Raw genomic sequence first — 16,820 nt, 5'->3', positions numbered from 1 at the left:
ACAAAAATTAAGAAAAAATAAGTTTTTTTTTTTTTTTTGGTTAAATAATTAGGCTGTTTTTGAAGCTAATTACATGCTGTAGACACAAGCTCTAATCATACAAATGAAAATCTCAACCAGAATAAATAAAAACATTTCACAACTAATATTTAAAACCTACAGAAATTGAACATGAAAATAGTCAACAACAAATTTTGATTCTGATTAGTTAAACATTGAATAGAGTAGGCTACTTGTCTTAGGCCTGTCAATCCTATGTAGTACAAAAGAGAAATGGAGGGCAATAAGTTTGGCCAAATTTATTTATTTTATGTTAGTTTTTTGTTTTTTAATTTAGGTTTTACATTTATGATACATAACTGAAGCCCCATAATGCAACCAACAGTGCTTAATACAAAGAGCATCTGCATTATAATGAATGAAAAATGATGCCATATCCCCTTGCATTTCTTTATTACAGAAAAAGTAATCAAATAGTTTGTTGCAGGCCTATTTCATATTATTAGTTTCGCTTTGCTGAACAATAACAAGTGAATTTCTGATATTTTATAGCTGGTCAGACGGGTAAAAACAGCTCGGATAGCTATTTCTTTACTTCATGGCGAGGCCACAGAAAGAAAAGAGCTCGGTGTAGCAGAGTAAATGAGATTCATTGTGTGGTTCTCATCCACAGGCAGTGTGAGGACATTCTTCTAAGAGTAGAGAGGGTGAGGGACTCCGTTTAAAGGTCAGACAGCAGATGAGATGAAGACGCTGCTTCATTCTCAGCCAAATATTAGATTCAACAGAAGAGCCGAAAGACTCCAAAACAACCCCAAAGTGCGGCTGCTTGAGTACAGCGGTGTTGCTGATGCAACTGTGGTGCTCACATACCGAAGCTAAGGTACAGAATGTACAAATCATCCTATTGGATTGTTTTCATATCAGATTTCATGTGATGTATTTCTGGCAGAGTGGCTTTATTTCTTATTAAAATGTTTTTACAATTTTTTACAACCACAATTTTTTGCCATGTAATTTGTAATTAGTTACAGATTACTGTACAATTTGTAAGTAATCTACCCAGCATTGTTTCAATGTGACTAAATAGGCACTGAATTTGATGCATAATAAAGTAATTAACCTGAGGTGCGGTTCCTGTGCAATGAATAACATTGAATAACATTAGTTCAATAATATAGTGCCATTGTTAAAGGTGCAGTAAGCGATTTTTGAAAAACACTTTTGACCACAGCGTCGGACAGTGTCCCAACACTTGTAGCCAATCAGCAGTAAGTGGGCGTGTCTTGTAATGACAGGGAGAAGAGAGTGCTCAGTTTGAGTGCACATGACGGATGTTAGCAGATCGACTTTTAGATAGAGAGAGATTGCAGATAAAAAAGAGAATCAGAGAAACAAAACATTAAAAAGAAGGGTTACGATCAGGCAAGAGGTAGGACCCGTGTAAATATCGGAGCAGCTTTCCAGCGGTGGAGTGAACTCAGATGCCTGGAATCAGACACAGAGGTTTTTTGTTTGAATATGCTTGTGTGTCATCTTTGCTTGCTTCCGCAATCGTCGTTGCCAAGGTTGTGTACGTACATGTGGGGCGGAGATATCAAAATAGGAGCGAGGTCCTGTTGGGGTATGGGCATTTTTGTTTTGGTGCACCTTTAATGACGTCACATGCATGTGGCAGAGTAATAACTTCTGCAATTTAACTGATTAGAGATTTCTAAAATACTGCTGTATTGAACATGGCACCTGATGACTAATTTAATATTTTTTGTTCCCTGTCATTTTGCTATATTTGATGTTTGATTCATCGCGGGTTCCCTCTAAACACTACATCATACTCTTGCGCTCCCTTAGGCATTTATTCACATGTGCACTCTTCAAAAAATTGAGGACATGCAAAAATACAAATATTAAAATGCATTTAAATTAGATAGAATGGAAGATATAGATTGTACTGCATGTTAGCTTGCTTATTGTGCCCAAGTGCATAATTTATTCAAGCCCATAAGACTTACTATAAAGAAACTATGCTTCTAACCACAGGTCGAGAGCTGTAAGTTTGCGACGCTGATTGTGAATGTTCATTTGAACTATGGTTTCGGGAAACAATGAATCGTTGAACTATGTTAGAACTTGCAACTATAATTGGCTAACAATGCTTTTGGGAAATGCACCCCTGATTGCGAATGTTCATTTGAACTATTGTTTAGGGAATCTGTTAACACAGATTTGTTGAAATATGTTGGTAACGACAGAATTCAGAATCAGAATTAGCTTTATGCACAACATACCTGGGAAGTCGTGGCCTAATGGTTAGAGAGTCGGACTTGTAATCCAAAGGTTGCGAGTTCGAGTCTCCGGCTGGCAGGAATTGGAGGTGGGGGGAGTGAATGTCCAGCGCTCTCTCCACCCTCAATACCACGACTGAGGTGCCCTTGAGCAAGGCACCGAACCCCCAACTGCTCCCCGGGCGCTGCAGCATAAAATGGCTGCCCACTGCTCCGGGTGTATGTTCACAGTGTGTGTGTGTGTGTTCACTGCTGTGTGTGTGCACATTGGATGGGTTAAATGCAGAGCACGAATTCCGAGTATGGGTCACCATACTTGGCTGAATGTCACTTCACTTCACATACGAGGAATTTGTTCTAGTGACAGTAGCTCCACAGTGTGACAGAATGAAAGAGACAGGACAGGACACAGATAATAATAAATAAATAATAATAATAATAATGTGCAAATATACAAAATGGACAATATGCTAAATAGCACAAACACAATATACAAAATAAATAATTCAGTATTTACGGGTATGTATGTAAAAAAGTATGTGTGTTAAATAAAAATAAAAAGTGTGATAGTGTTGTGTGTTTCATGTTTATTGTTAAGAGTTAAATGTTCATGAGATGGATTGCCTGAGGGAAGAAACTTTCTGTGTCTGGTCGTTCTGGTGCTCAGAGCTCTGTGAGGGGTCCAGAGTGATTTTACCAGCCCTTTTGCTCACTCTGGATAAGTACATTTCTTGGAGAGTGGGGAGGGTTGTACCAATGATTCGCTCAGCGGTCCGGACTACCCTCCGTAGTCTTCTGAGGTCAGATTAGGTAGCTGAGTTGAACCAGACAGTTAATGAAGTGCAGAGGACGGATTCAATGATGGCATAGTAGAACTGTTTCTGCAAGTCCTGTGGCAGATTGAACTTCCTCAGTTGGCAAAGGAAGTATAACCTCTGCTGGGCCTTTTTCACAATAGAGTCAATGTGAATGTCCCACTTCAGGTCCTGAGAGATGGTGCTGCCCATGAATCTGAATGACTCCACTGTTGTTACAGTGCTGTTTATGATGGTGAGTGGGGGGAGAGAAGGGGGTTTCTCCTGAAGTCCACGATCAACTCCACAGTTTTGAGCGTGTTGAGCTCCAGGTTGTTAAGACTGCACCAGACAGCCAACTCCTTAATCTGCTGTCTGTAAGCAGACTTGTCACTGTCTTGGATGAGGCCGATCAGTATGGTGTCGTCTGCAAACTTCAGGAGCTTGACAGAGGGGTCTTTAGATGTGCAGTCATTGGTGTACAGAGAGAAGAGCAGTGGGGAGAGAATGCAGCCCTGAGGAGCTCCAGTGCTGATCTTACGGGTGCTGGATGTGTATTTTCCCTGCCTGTCTGTCAGGAAGCTGTTGATCCACTGACAGACGGAGGTGGGGACGGAGAGCTGAGTTAGTTTGGGCAGGATGAGGTTTGGAATGATAGTGTTAAAGGCCGAGCTGAAGTCCACAAACAGGATCCTCACATAAGTCCCTGGTCTGTCCAGGTGTTGCAGTATGTAATGCAGACCCATGTTGATTTCATCATCCACAGACCTGTTTGCTCTGTAGGCAAACTGCAGGGGGTCCAGTAAGGGTTCAGTGATGTCCTTCAGATAAGCCAAAAACAGTTTTTCAAATGACTTCATGACCACAGATGTTAGAACCACAGGTCTGTAGTCATTAAGTCCTGTTATCTTGGGTTTCTTTGGGACACCAGCAGTTCAGGTGTGGGGGAGAGGGGGGTTGCAGGAGGTGTGAATGGTGTTTTTTCAAACCTGCAGTAGAACTCATTCAGATCATCTGCCGGTTGTTGATTCTCCACAGTGCTGGAGGATGGTGTCTTGTAATTTGTGATGTCTTTCAGACCTTTCCACACTGAAGCCGTGTCACTGGAAGAGAATCGCACTGTCCGGGATGGCATCATTCAGCCAGATTACGTGAAACACAGAGCAGCAGAGTTTGAAAAGTCCTTGTTTTGTTGGGTAGAGAGCAGAGATTCGCCAGATGGATCAAAGGCAAATCAAGGCCATAGAACCTGACGAAAGTCAGAGGCGTGGACCAACCCGCAGCGTTGCAGATGTCCTGCATAGGAACACCTGCCAGGAAGGCATTGGAGGCCGCCATACTTCCAGTGGAGTGAGCCTTGACCCCCAGAGGCGAGGGGAGACCAGAGGACTCGTAAGCGATAGAGATAGCATCCACGATCCACCGACTAAGGGTCTATTTAGAGGCAGGTAGAACCCGCTTAGGAGGACCGAAGCACAGCAGCAGCTCTGTGGACGTATGCGTCCAGTACTCACACTGGACACATACAATTAAGCTTCCGCTGGTCGGGCTCCCCGAAGGGAGGAGGACTGAAGGCCTGCAGCATGACAGGCCGTGGTATAGAAGAGGGGACTTTAGGAACATAACCCACTCGAGGGTAGAGGAATGCTTTGGCCAGACCGGGCGCAGAGTCGAGATATGAAGGGGCCACTGACAGGGCCTGTAAATCCCAAACTTTCTTAAGAGAAGATATCGCCAAAAGGAAGGTAGTCTTGATAGTAAGCAGGCGATCCAAAATCTTTTCAATAGGCTCGAATGGAGGCTTACAGAGACCTTCTAAAACCACAGCCAGGTCCCACGTAGAGACACGGGATCATACTGGAGGCCTTAGCGCACCGCAGAGGAAACGTGTAACAAGGGGGTGCTGAAGGGCGTGGTAGGCCGATAAAGCCGCCACATAAACCTTCAGGGTGGAGTGGGTTACCCTTGCAGATAAACAGGCCTGCAGGAACTCCAGCACTGTACCAATCGGGCAGTTAACTGGGTTAAGGTGGCGGTCTCTGCACCATGAAGTGAAAAGTTTCCACTTCAGGACGTACAGCTTCCTTGTAGAGGGAGCTCTGGACTGGAGGATGGTCTCAGCAACCTCGGTTGAGAAGCCGGAAGCTATGAGCTGCACCCCCTCAGAGGCCACACCCACAACTTCCACAGCTCCGGGCGGGGGTGAATGATAGTGCCCCCTGCCTGTGAGAGGAGATCTCTCCTGACGGGAATCTCCCACAGAGAGCCGTCGAGGAGAGAAATTGAGTCCGAGAACCATAATCAGCCCGATCAGAATGGTGCTACCAGTAGTAGACTGACCTCGTCCTGGCGCACTCTCACCAGAACTCCCGGGAGCAGAGCGATCAGAGGAAAGGCGTACAGACGAAGCCTCGGCCAAGTCTGTACCACGGCATCCATCCCCAATGGAGCTGGATGAGTCAGAGATAACCAGAGGGGACATTGCGACGTCTCCTGAGTCGTAAAGAGGTCCACCTGAGCCTGGCCAAACACTCTCCAAATCTGCTTTACCACCTTGTGGTGAAGCATCCATTCCCCGGGCCTAGGTATCACGTTGGACGCAGCTACCATCAGCGCCAGCAGTTTTTGAAACTGCTTGACAGTGAGTGACCGGCCTTCTTTCACGCTCTTGACTGAGGTGAGGATCGACTCGATCCCAGCAGGAGACATGCGTGCCTGCATCGTGGTCGAATCCCACACCACGCCTAGATAAGTGGTTCTCTGAGCTGGAGAAAGCACACTTTTCTTGGCGTTCAGTCTCAACCCCAGCACTTTCATGTGTGCGAGAACGACATCTCGATGTCGAATCGCCACTCGCTCTGATTGAGCTAGGATCAACCAATCATCGATATAGTTGAGTATGCAGATGCCCTGGAGTCGCAAGGGAGCCAGAGCAGCATCCACACACTTCGTAAAAGTGCGGGGTGAGAGTGCAAGGCCTAAAGGAAGGACCCGATATTGGTATGCTTTGCCCCCAAAAGCAAACCTCAGGAACTTCCTGTGAGAGGGAAGGATGGAGACGTGGAAGTATGCGTCTTTTAGATCTATCGTGACAAACCAGTCCTCTGACTTGATCTGAGACATGACCTGTTTGAGTCTGAACATCCTGAACTTCAGTCACATGACTGAGCGGTTCAACTTCAAATGGGACGCAACCCTCCATCCTTCTTTGGAACAATGAAGTACCGGCTGTAGAACCCGGACTCTCTTACGTGAGGAGGGACCACCTCGATGCCTCCTTCCTCAAGAGAGTGTCTACTTCCTGTTCCATGACCAGAGCCTGCTTGGGGCCCACCAGAGTGGGGATCAGCCCGTTGAAAGGCGGCGGCGGAGAGCCAAACTGAATACGATAGCCTTTTTCTACAGTGTGCAGGACCCACTGAGACACATTTGGCAGTAGTTTCCGCGCTGTCAGATGGTCTACTAAGGGAACCAGTCTCTCGAGACTGGCCTCTGATGTATTCAGAGCTGCTAGCTCGGTGCCCTGAAGCGGAGGACCGGCAGGAGACGGCCGAACCAGGAGCTCTAGAAACCCCCGCAGGGGTGGCGAGCTTTTCAACTCCGCTACGTTTCCGGGCGGAAGTGATTGAGAAAAGCGCTCGCTGGAGCCAGCTGTGCCCTGAAACTCTGGCAGGATTGGCAGACTGTTCTTCCGAGGGCACTGGGGGGAGACGGACACCGTATAATGAGGTGTAACCCGTTCGTCCCCAGAGGGGCCTGCCCTCGTAAGCCGTGAGCCACACTCGTCAGGGCTTCTTGGCCGAGGACCTCTTAGACTGAGAGCCAACTCTGTGTGACTTGCTCCCAAGCAGACCACACACAGACCGTGAGTATCCCCCGCAGTGATGTCTGAAATGTGATCAGCTGTCGCCCAAGTGCTTTGACTTCTGAGCACTCTTTGACATGTTTTTAGTGGAGCTTATGTGTTATGCGGGACAAGCAACACTAAATAAGACTCACAACATGAAATGACAGTACACACAGACAGAGAGGCAGTTGCTGAATGACAAAAAGCAAACGCCGGTTCCACCGCACATTATTTTATGCTTCCCGGTCGGTGACGTCACCCACCTATGACATCTCGCCCTTCCATTGGACAGATTACACACGTGGTTCAGAGCGCGGTCAAGCTGGAGGAATTCCCCTAGCGTTTCCACGCAGCTCGAGTTCCTAGAAGGGAACTAACAAAAACACTAAAACACCTGAAGAGTCAAGCACAATGGCTGCCATGCACGGCGCCATCTTGAGAAGTATGATGTATGAATCAAGTATGATGTTGAGAAGTATGAATTGCAACCATAGTTAGCTTTTGGGAAACGCACCCCTGATAAGACTCAGCTTGAGATATAGATTTTCAACCAAGTGATTTTTTTTAGAGTTTCTCATTACCACTGTTTTTAAGTGCTAAAGACAGAATAGAAGCCGGTAACTTGTCTGTATATAGTTTAAAAAGCTGGGGTATATAAAATAAGTAATTAGCTGACGCAAAGTGTCTTCTGAAAAAAACAAAAAGAAATGGCAATGTCAATGAGAGTTTGCTGATCATTTTGCTGTAGTACTAACAGAAATGCAAAGGTGACAATCAGGTAATTTTAGCGTGTGAAGCTTTCGGTAAACAACCAAATAAGTCCTCTGCCTTTTGTGCACATCCCGTTTTTATGCTGTTATTCTTTTAGCAGCAGCCGCTTTTAAGTTACTTCTCTTTTAAGAAACCTCTCCTATTAGTTAACCAGTTGATATATACAGTATGAGATGGTACTTAGTAAATCAAATAGTCGAGTAAATAAAAGCAGTCGGAAAAGACACATTTATAGCGAGCGTAGGAGTTTGTAATGCTGAGCCTCTTTCAGAAACTTCCCTTTATCTCCACTCAGAGATAAAGAATAGAGAATAGAAGTAATATTAAACGTCCAAACTTCAAATATAATCTTTATCTCAGCTTCTGTCTGTTCTGTGGCCAATGGGTCGCCAACAGAAGCTAATTATCTTGTCTGTTTGCCTAAAGGTAGGTGATCTTATTAATTGTGCATGTCACAGCACCATTTATCAGTAGAGTTATTATGGTCTTCTCAAGCGAGGAATATCTGTCCTTTCATTACAGAAGTCGTTCATAGGCACACTACTTTAATTGCACTTACATCTGAATCTGCTCAGAGCAACCTCATTACAGCCTACAGGAACAAACATGTCATTACGACATCTGTCATGTCGAGCTATAATGGTCGCAGTTAGGACTAGTCAAACCGAATTACTCCACAATCTAGATTAATCAGCATCATTGAGCCAATAAGCATGAACTAGCACAGAATCTACATCCGACACATTTGTAGCCGGACATGTGCAATTACATAAACGTAATGAAGTAATTCACCTGCCCTGAAGGCTTTACAACAGCCTACTCTGCTAACAGCTGCTCTGGGCAACGGCCAATATCAGTTTAATCATTTGACTAAAAACAGCGCTTCTTTCTTGCAGCGAGTTACAGGTTCAATTCAGAGTTAATGAAAGCGACCTAATATTCAGGTATGAGGCTAAAAGAAAAGAATTGTGCGCAAAATGTAATAGGAATGTCATACTTTTTTGTCACTGAATTATATGCACCAAAAATACAAAACAAAAATTATATACCATATAAGTATTATATATATCATAAAAGTAGTCTATGACTGATGCATTACATTCCAAGTTTTCTGAAGTCATAAAACTTAAAAAAATAAAAAATTATTTGAGTGACTAACACAACTTACCCCGAGACATCTGGGCAATGTAACTATAAAACTATTACAAATCATTATTGAAATTAAGCTTAAAATATAAATATAAGATGACAAAATTACAAATGTTGAATTTAAATTATTTTAATTAGTTTAAGTTGAAGCACTAAAATTAATAAAACTAAAACTGAAAAAAAAATGAATTAAAGCTACTGTATACTGTATATAATTTTTTTCTCCTAGGGTTGATGATGTACCTAAAAATACAACAATAAAGACAAAAATACCTCCTCCTTGTTTAAGACCACAAAACACTGGCTGTCATCCAGGCCTCTTCTCAGCTGTTATTCGATGTCTCTTTCATATCATATTTTTTTTTTTTTTTCTCACAGCGCGTCTGTGACTCATCTGTACAGATGTAGATCTGTCAGCCAGCACAAAGCAGAGAAGCTTGGCTTCTCTCTGCACACAGCCTGCTTTCCTCTACTGGATTACTGATATGCAGCGGTACACAGCGTAGCTCCATGGCCGGCACTCAGCGGCTTAAAGCCCATTCTGCTAGGATAAGCTAACCCTCCATGGTGAGGAGAGAGCATCTTTAAGAGAGGGCATAAAGCATTCTCCCCGTCACACCTCACGTCAAAACTCGGTGATGCACTAATGCTGCACTTCAGCTGCCGACACACTACCTTAAATGCTCTGCTGACACAGGATCTATCCGCACGTTTAGCTGGGCCCTCGGGCGACTGAGCCGCAAGATGTTTCGGGGGCTTTTTGGTCCCGCAGGCCCAATTTGTATGGCACATTCACAGAAAGCCAGCTACAAATGTCTTTTTTTTTTTTTGTGAATTGTTAACTAAGGTGGGAAAGAAGCTGCTCTAATGGGAATATGACTGTAGAGGTGCTGTGAAGCCCTGACCTAAATGTCTGGTCACAGATGTAATTGGAGACCTTGAGTTTTATATAGCTATTAAGACACCATGCAGCAGTGTTTTGATCTGTGATGTGTGAGATTCCTGTGGATGTGTAGGGGACTACAAATATCAAGTGCACTTTAATGCTCTGGGTGAAATGTAGGAGATGCAAGATGAGCTTTGAAGAAAGTGCTGACCTGTCAGACCTGTGGTGTGGTGGTATATGCAAGTCTTGGTGCTCATGTGGGAGAAGTAGGATTGATTTTAACCCCTAACTCTCTTCCATATGTCCCATCTATCAATAAAAAGATGACCCACTCTAACTAATAATAATTATTTAGTTAATTAATTAGTACTAAATGTCTTCCGTTATTGGGAATGGTTCTCAACAAGATGGACTAAAGTTATTTAAAATTAGATTAAAAAAATCAAATAAAGCTGATGTAAACAGCATTGTAAATCAAGATGTAAACTGGCACTTTATTTAAGAATCAGGGTTCCCATGGTTTTGGAGAACCATTAAAAGTGGATAAAATAAATGAATTAATAATAATAACAATAATAATAATTAAATTAAATTAAATTAAATATAATTAAATACAATTTAAAAAATGTAAGTTAAAATGACTCTTCTTGAGTAAAAAAAAATAATAATAATAATAATAATACTAATAATAAAAAAAAAAAAATATTTTTAAAGTAATCCTTGTAATTTCTGTCATCTATGGAAGGCCGTTTACACCACGTAAGAAAAAAACATAGATCTACATATAAGTTGGTGTTATCATAATCATGATAATCATTATCATTACCAAGACTCAAAATTATGAGATATGGAATCATAACTATAAGATTAAAAAAAAGTTGTACGTAGGATGTAAAGGGTCAAAAACTGTGACTTCAGTCACGTGAGTCCTCATTATGGCATAAAAAGACGTAACATAATTATAATGAAATGTGAATTACGTCAAATTTTTTAATTTACAAAAGTCATAATTATGACAAGTTGAAACTGACATAAAAAGAAATTATGAAACAAAAAATAAAAAAATGTAAATCATGTCATAAAAATGTGATGACTTTTCATGACTCATAATTTCATCTCATAATCTTGATATTTTATTTCATACATATGACACAAATCTCCCCTGTAAGAAGATCCAGTTTAGACCATAGCGACTGAACAACTGACATGTGAGAAGCTAATTCGTTCTGCATCGCCGTCAACTCGATTCTTAGAATGTCCTCAAACTGTGTAACAGTGTTTGCCATCAAGTCCATCATATCGCTCGCGGTCGGTAACTTGGATTTCTTCTTAATCGGAGAAGCCGACGGAGACAACTCCTGATGTTTATGACTGCATGCCATCAGGTAAAGCACAACGAATGAATAAAACTTAAAACAAAACCAAAAAAATCTGCAAAAAGAGGCCAAACGTACAGAGCTCTACTCAAATGCGACTAGGTTCATGAGCACGTCCCGTGACTCGCCCGATGATTTCTCTTTCTAACCCCTGCTGATAGTCTTGATTTCATTGTTTTATAGCAAGAGAGCAGACATAAAAAATCATCAGAGAACAATGACTCAGTCTCGAAGCATCCCTGCATGAATGTGACCTTCGGCCACAGATTATCTATCACTTCTTATCAAGTCTTATAAGGAAATCTTTCTATCAAATTGATAAATCAGCTGAGTGTGTAAATCCATGCAAAAATATTCATCTAAGCACTGTCTGTTCTTCACTGAAGGCACTCAGACTGTGAGCCTGAGCTACAGCACAGTCATTGGTTCACATTTTAAGAAGGGGTAAGAATCAAGCTGCTGAAGAAAAAGAAAAAACTGGCAGCTTATGGCAGGGATCATTGGGATATAAATTATTAAAATACTTTTCAGAGTCACCATTTTGAATGTGACACACATTAAACCGGAAAGGTTCTGGTAAAGCATTTAACTCCACAAGTCAAGTAAACAGCAAGTTGACTGTATATAAGCAACAGAAGAAAGAAAGAGCGACTTAATTGTCTTACATAAACCCCAAGAGACTAAGAAATAAAACCAACCCTCTAAATAAAAAAACACTTCTTGATTGCTCGAAATGCACTATATGTATCCACATTATACACTGCTCATAAAAATGTAATTCTCATATGTGGCCTGCAATGTCCTATCACTGTTTAAAAATGGTAACATCTTAAGTAACTGGTTTATTCAAAAAATATTATTTCATATTGCTGAATCAAGCTAGATATTAATTAATACACCAAAACTAGCTTTTATGCATTAAAACAGGTAGATAGGGCTCTTTAAGACAATACTTTCACAGTGTACCTTGTCAATTACTGCAGCTACTTGCACCTTTATTCAGTTTATTATAATCTCGTAAAGTGTATGGTGTGAACTACATAATATTACGCAAAATAAATTACAGACCTGAATCATCTGAAATCAGCAGCTTTAATCTTTAAATTGGAAAAAGCTATATATACATATATATATATATATATACACACACACACACACACACACACACAAACACACATCACATGACGTTTTTCTTACAGCCACATATTTATAACCATCGGTGCGGGAACGCAACGGCAAAGAATTTAAAAACACTTGAGAACCTATATCAAGAAAAAAAATCGATCATTGGTTTTGATCCACACCAAGTTCCAGGAATAATTATAGAGATCTGTAGTCAGCACAGACAGTGCCAAACCTAACATATGCTGACATCTACATACCCACAATCCATCTCCGAAACGCAAGTGTGGGGGCTTTGAAGAATACAGAAGCACACTGCTAAATCTCTCTTTCAAAAGTTACTTGTATAACACTACAGTACATTTTACAATGTCCTTGCACTGTGTTGTATAGAAATAACAGTAAATTGTGCATAATTGCATGCATCAAACCCTTAACCAAACCCTAATCCTAAACCTATTGTAATTAAGCATTGTAACGTAATATTACTTGAATGTATAATTAACAAGGGTACCTTAAAAAAGTGTAAGCGTTACTTGTTGTTGCATGATTTTTCGTAGAAAAGATTTGCAGTGTTCCTGTCTGAATGTAACAGCAGCAGAAATGGCTTCACATCCAAAAAAAATTAAAAATCAAGCACACATTAACCTAGCATTTCCATTTAAATATATATTTTCATATCAACATGAATTTTTCTTGCTCACTACGTGTTTATATATAAGCAGATGTCATGAATAAAGCTTGTGCAGAAATAAATGTTTTTTTTCAATGTTCTCTTCAATATGTTCATCTGTTTGATTTGCTGTTTTGAATTCAACTGTATGTTTTTATTCACAATTACAATGAAAAGCAAAATAATATTTATTTTCAACAAACCTATGTGATAACTACAATAAATTAATAAAAAAATGTGCATGTTCATGTTTTCACATGTGTAACAACTCACCCCACCTGCTGTTACAACTCACAATCAACATACTGTAGGTAGTGGAGCAGTTTGTAACATCAGCACTTTAAATTATGACATTACATGGTTTAGAAATAAGCAGTAGATTTCAAAACAGCAGACAAATATGAAAATGATCAATCAAAATTTGAGACATTTATTGCAAAACAGCAACAACAACAAATCAATACATGTTACAACACTCCCCCGGTCTCCTCTACATGGTGTTGTTACACACAAATATGTACTGTATCTACTGAGACGTATACCACATCAATAATCAATATTAATATTGTAACATAATATTGACTCTTTATGCAGAAACCAGCTGTAGCTCTATAGGCAGACATAATATATATGGACTGCAAGTCAATAAAAGTCCAGCAGCAGTGAGTCATGTTTTTGCAGTGGCAGTAGACTATGTACATCGTCAATGGTTATTATTTATTTTATTTACGCACACAACCTTTTGCAACTCGTGCGGAACTTATAGGGGAAAAAACACAAAGGTGTTTAAGTGTTGACAGAGTACTGTGAGACCCGTGGGGCGCGGTGGCGCGCGATCCGCCTGCGGGATTCGGAGAGAGTCAAAGTGGGACAGCGGTGCGCACCGACTCGCTGCAGTCTGACCGCCGGAGCTCCATGCGCATCTGTCCGTCCTGAGACATCCCTAATATCTACACACTCTAACACAGTCTGCTATCGCTACTGTAAATAAATGCATAAGCTGTATCTCCAGCCTTTACTTGCACACTGTGCGTCTCGAAGAGAATATCTTATGCTACGACGACCCCAAGATGTAGAATCTTGCAAATACCCGAGCGCGATGCGCTTGGAACGTGCGTGCGTCCGACTTAAACCAGTGCAGGCCAACTAACACTCAAAAAAGAGCGTGCATTAAGCATCCATCACCCGTAACGAGTCAACTTCAACTTGTTTTGCGCGGTCAAATCACATGAACATATAACAAACCTGCGCGTAACTGCGATTACATTGCAGATAGCAGAACCATATGAATCATTTCGGAACAAGAAGGACTCAGTTTTCCCAAAGTTGATAATTTAATCAACAAATCCATAAGACGCGTCAAATCAGTGAGCAAAACTGCGCGTAATTGAATTGTTGTGATGCATACCCGAACCATATGAATCAATTTGGAACGAGCACATGCTCACTAAATCGTTCTGCGTCTGAAGTTGCTAATCTGATAGATGATGGGTCGCAAACATCATTGAAATGAACTACAAACAACTTCCCACGCGCGTGTAAAAGAATGTGCGCTGAACTCAAATCTGCACTGTCATCATCATGCCACCAAACACACGCACTGTATCTGACCTGTCCAAAAGCGCGAGCTACTTCTGAAATATTATCCCTGATGTAATTGAGCACGGGGCTTGTGGTAATGTGTGCTTAAATCACACTGGCGTTTTGGTTCCCCCTGCCAACTCCCACCACACCCAGTGGCCACACATCCCAGTGTCCTTACCTTTAATGACAATCCCACAGAAGCTGTAGAGCACAAAAAGCAAGTGCTGTTGGAGCATCATATTCTCGTGGCGATGCTTGCGTCCGCGTTCCCCCTGCACTGATGCTGATGCTGATGCCGCTTATCCAGGTGGATGGTGCGCTCTCAGTCGGGCTCTGATCGCATGGATGGAGCAAACCCAAATCTCCTGTCCCGATTCGGAGGATATGTCGCCTGCAGCAGTTACTGTACCCGGGCTGGGAGAAGATGCTGCCCGCACTGACAATGCTGAGAAAGTGGCACTTCAGCCCCTGCCTGAGTCTCTGCCTCTCCAGAGCACCGCAGCAGACTCGGGTCCCGCCCACTTCGGATTTACACATGGAGACGCCTTGCCGATATATAGACGAGCCTGGATGCGCAGTTGATCACGCTGATTGATAACTTTCTGTCAGTTGGGATTTTTGGTTACACTTTGGACAACAGTGTTGGCTGCCCTGTATTAATTAGGCTTCTGTAATCATAATAATATGCAGTTTCCCTGTTTAATTGAAAATGCTGTGCATGTTGTTCAGGGGACATCAAGGATGTTGTAACACAGGGCGAGGTGTAACACCGTCAATTTAACCAATTAGGAATGAACTACAGGGGTGAAATCACTGCCTTGTAGTACAAGTACCCTATAATTGTCACTGTTATAATTTGATTTGTGATCGTAATAATGGGTTTTAAACACAGAATTGGAATCTGAATCAGCATGTTGTCTTGTTTAATTTGATTTGTAACAACCACACATGGTAAAACAGTTATAATAAAACAATTATATATATATATATATATATATATATATATATATATATATATATATATATATATATATATATATATAATTGACGAGGAGGATTGTAATACTTCTGCAGGATCACCAAAGTTTGCACAAATTGGGACAGTGCATTACCTAGATTTGTCATAATTATGAGAGTTATTAATGCACACAAACTGGCTTATAATAAGAAGCTCTCACATACCCACATATTATTTAAATGAATATTTAGAATACTGGTGGCTAAGTATAGATAATTAAGATTTTGGATGTTTTTGAAAGAAGGATTTTATACTCACCAAGTCTTATTTGATCAAACACTGTAATATGATTACAGATTAAAACAACTGTTTTCTGATTAAATATATATTAGAAATGCAAGGGAGAGAGAGATAAATTAATTAGTTTATCCAGCAAGGACACATTAAACTGATGTTACAAAAAAATCAATTCCAAATAAATACTGTTTGTTTGAATTTTCTATTCATCAAAGAACCCTAAAAAAAATGTATCATAGTTTGCAAAATAATAATAATATATTTCAAATTATTTCAACATTGATGATAATAAGAACCATTAATAATAACTGCATATTATATTATAATTATAATTATTTATGTAATGGGGTGGGAGTAGTAAAACCAATGGTTGTAATGAATAATATAGCATAAATTGTTGTATTAAAAATACAAATCATAAAAGAATCATATCACACAAAAATGTGTAGAGGGATGTTAGTTTGTTTGGAATGAGCAGTTTCTGTTGGTTGCTTTCTTTTTAAAATTGTAGCATTTTACTACTTTGGAAAACAGCCCCATGTGTACAACATACCTTTAGTCATATATGAGGTTATATGAGTCATGACACTAAGTGTTTCAGAATTTCAGCTTTCCTTGCATCTACTTATGTTTGTTCCTTGTGAAACATTACGGAAGCTATGCCATCAACACTAACTTCATATGGCTGAATGTTGAATGTTGCATCAACACTACTCTTGAGCTGTAATATAGCTGGAAGGTCAATTTGACATGATAAAAGATGTGAGAGGGCTCTTTTGGAACATAAAATGCTGACAGATTAAATAAAATAAAAAAAAGCCTGTGTGGACTAGAAGTTTTTCTGTTGTTGTTGTTGTTTTGTATTGGAATAGTTTTGAGATCTCAAGTGGGAAAATGAATATTGTTTATCCTAGTTGTTAGCATCTTTAATTGGGTCTCCAGGCATTCTATCAGCAACAAGACTGTGCCATTCTCACATCTCACCTTGTTCCTCATACTGCAAGCGTCACTTTCTTTAGAGAGGCATGCATGCATTTATGAAGTTGCATTAAATGTTTAGCATAAACAGCTAGAAAAA

General features: G+C 40.7%; 1 protein-coding gene across 1 annotated transcript in view; it reads right to left on the bottom strand.

The window, feature by feature from the left end:
* The window catches only part of LOC306854407 (cell adhesion molecule 2-like), a gene marked incomplete at both ends in the record, with an annotated part of 261,564 nt that extends 246,838 nt beyond the window's left edge, over nt 1-14,726 (bottom strand). The window contains one exon of the mRNA XM_079392371.1: nt 14,666-14,726. Coding sequence (XP_079248497.1) covers nt 14,666-14,726 — 61 coding nt within the window. The remainder of the gene's footprint in view (nt 1-14,665) is intronic.
* Between the last annotated feature and the right edge of the window lie 2,094 nt (nt 14,727-16,820).

The sequence above is a fragment of the Barbus barbus genome, assembly GCF_936440315.1.
Source record: "Barbus barbus genome assembly, chromosome: 34".
NCBI lineage: Eukaryota > Metazoa > Chordata > Actinopteri > Cypriniformes > Cyprinidae > Barbus > Barbus barbus.
Note: the sequence above shows the minus strand (reverse complement) of the source record. Positions and strands in the feature narration are given on the sequence as shown.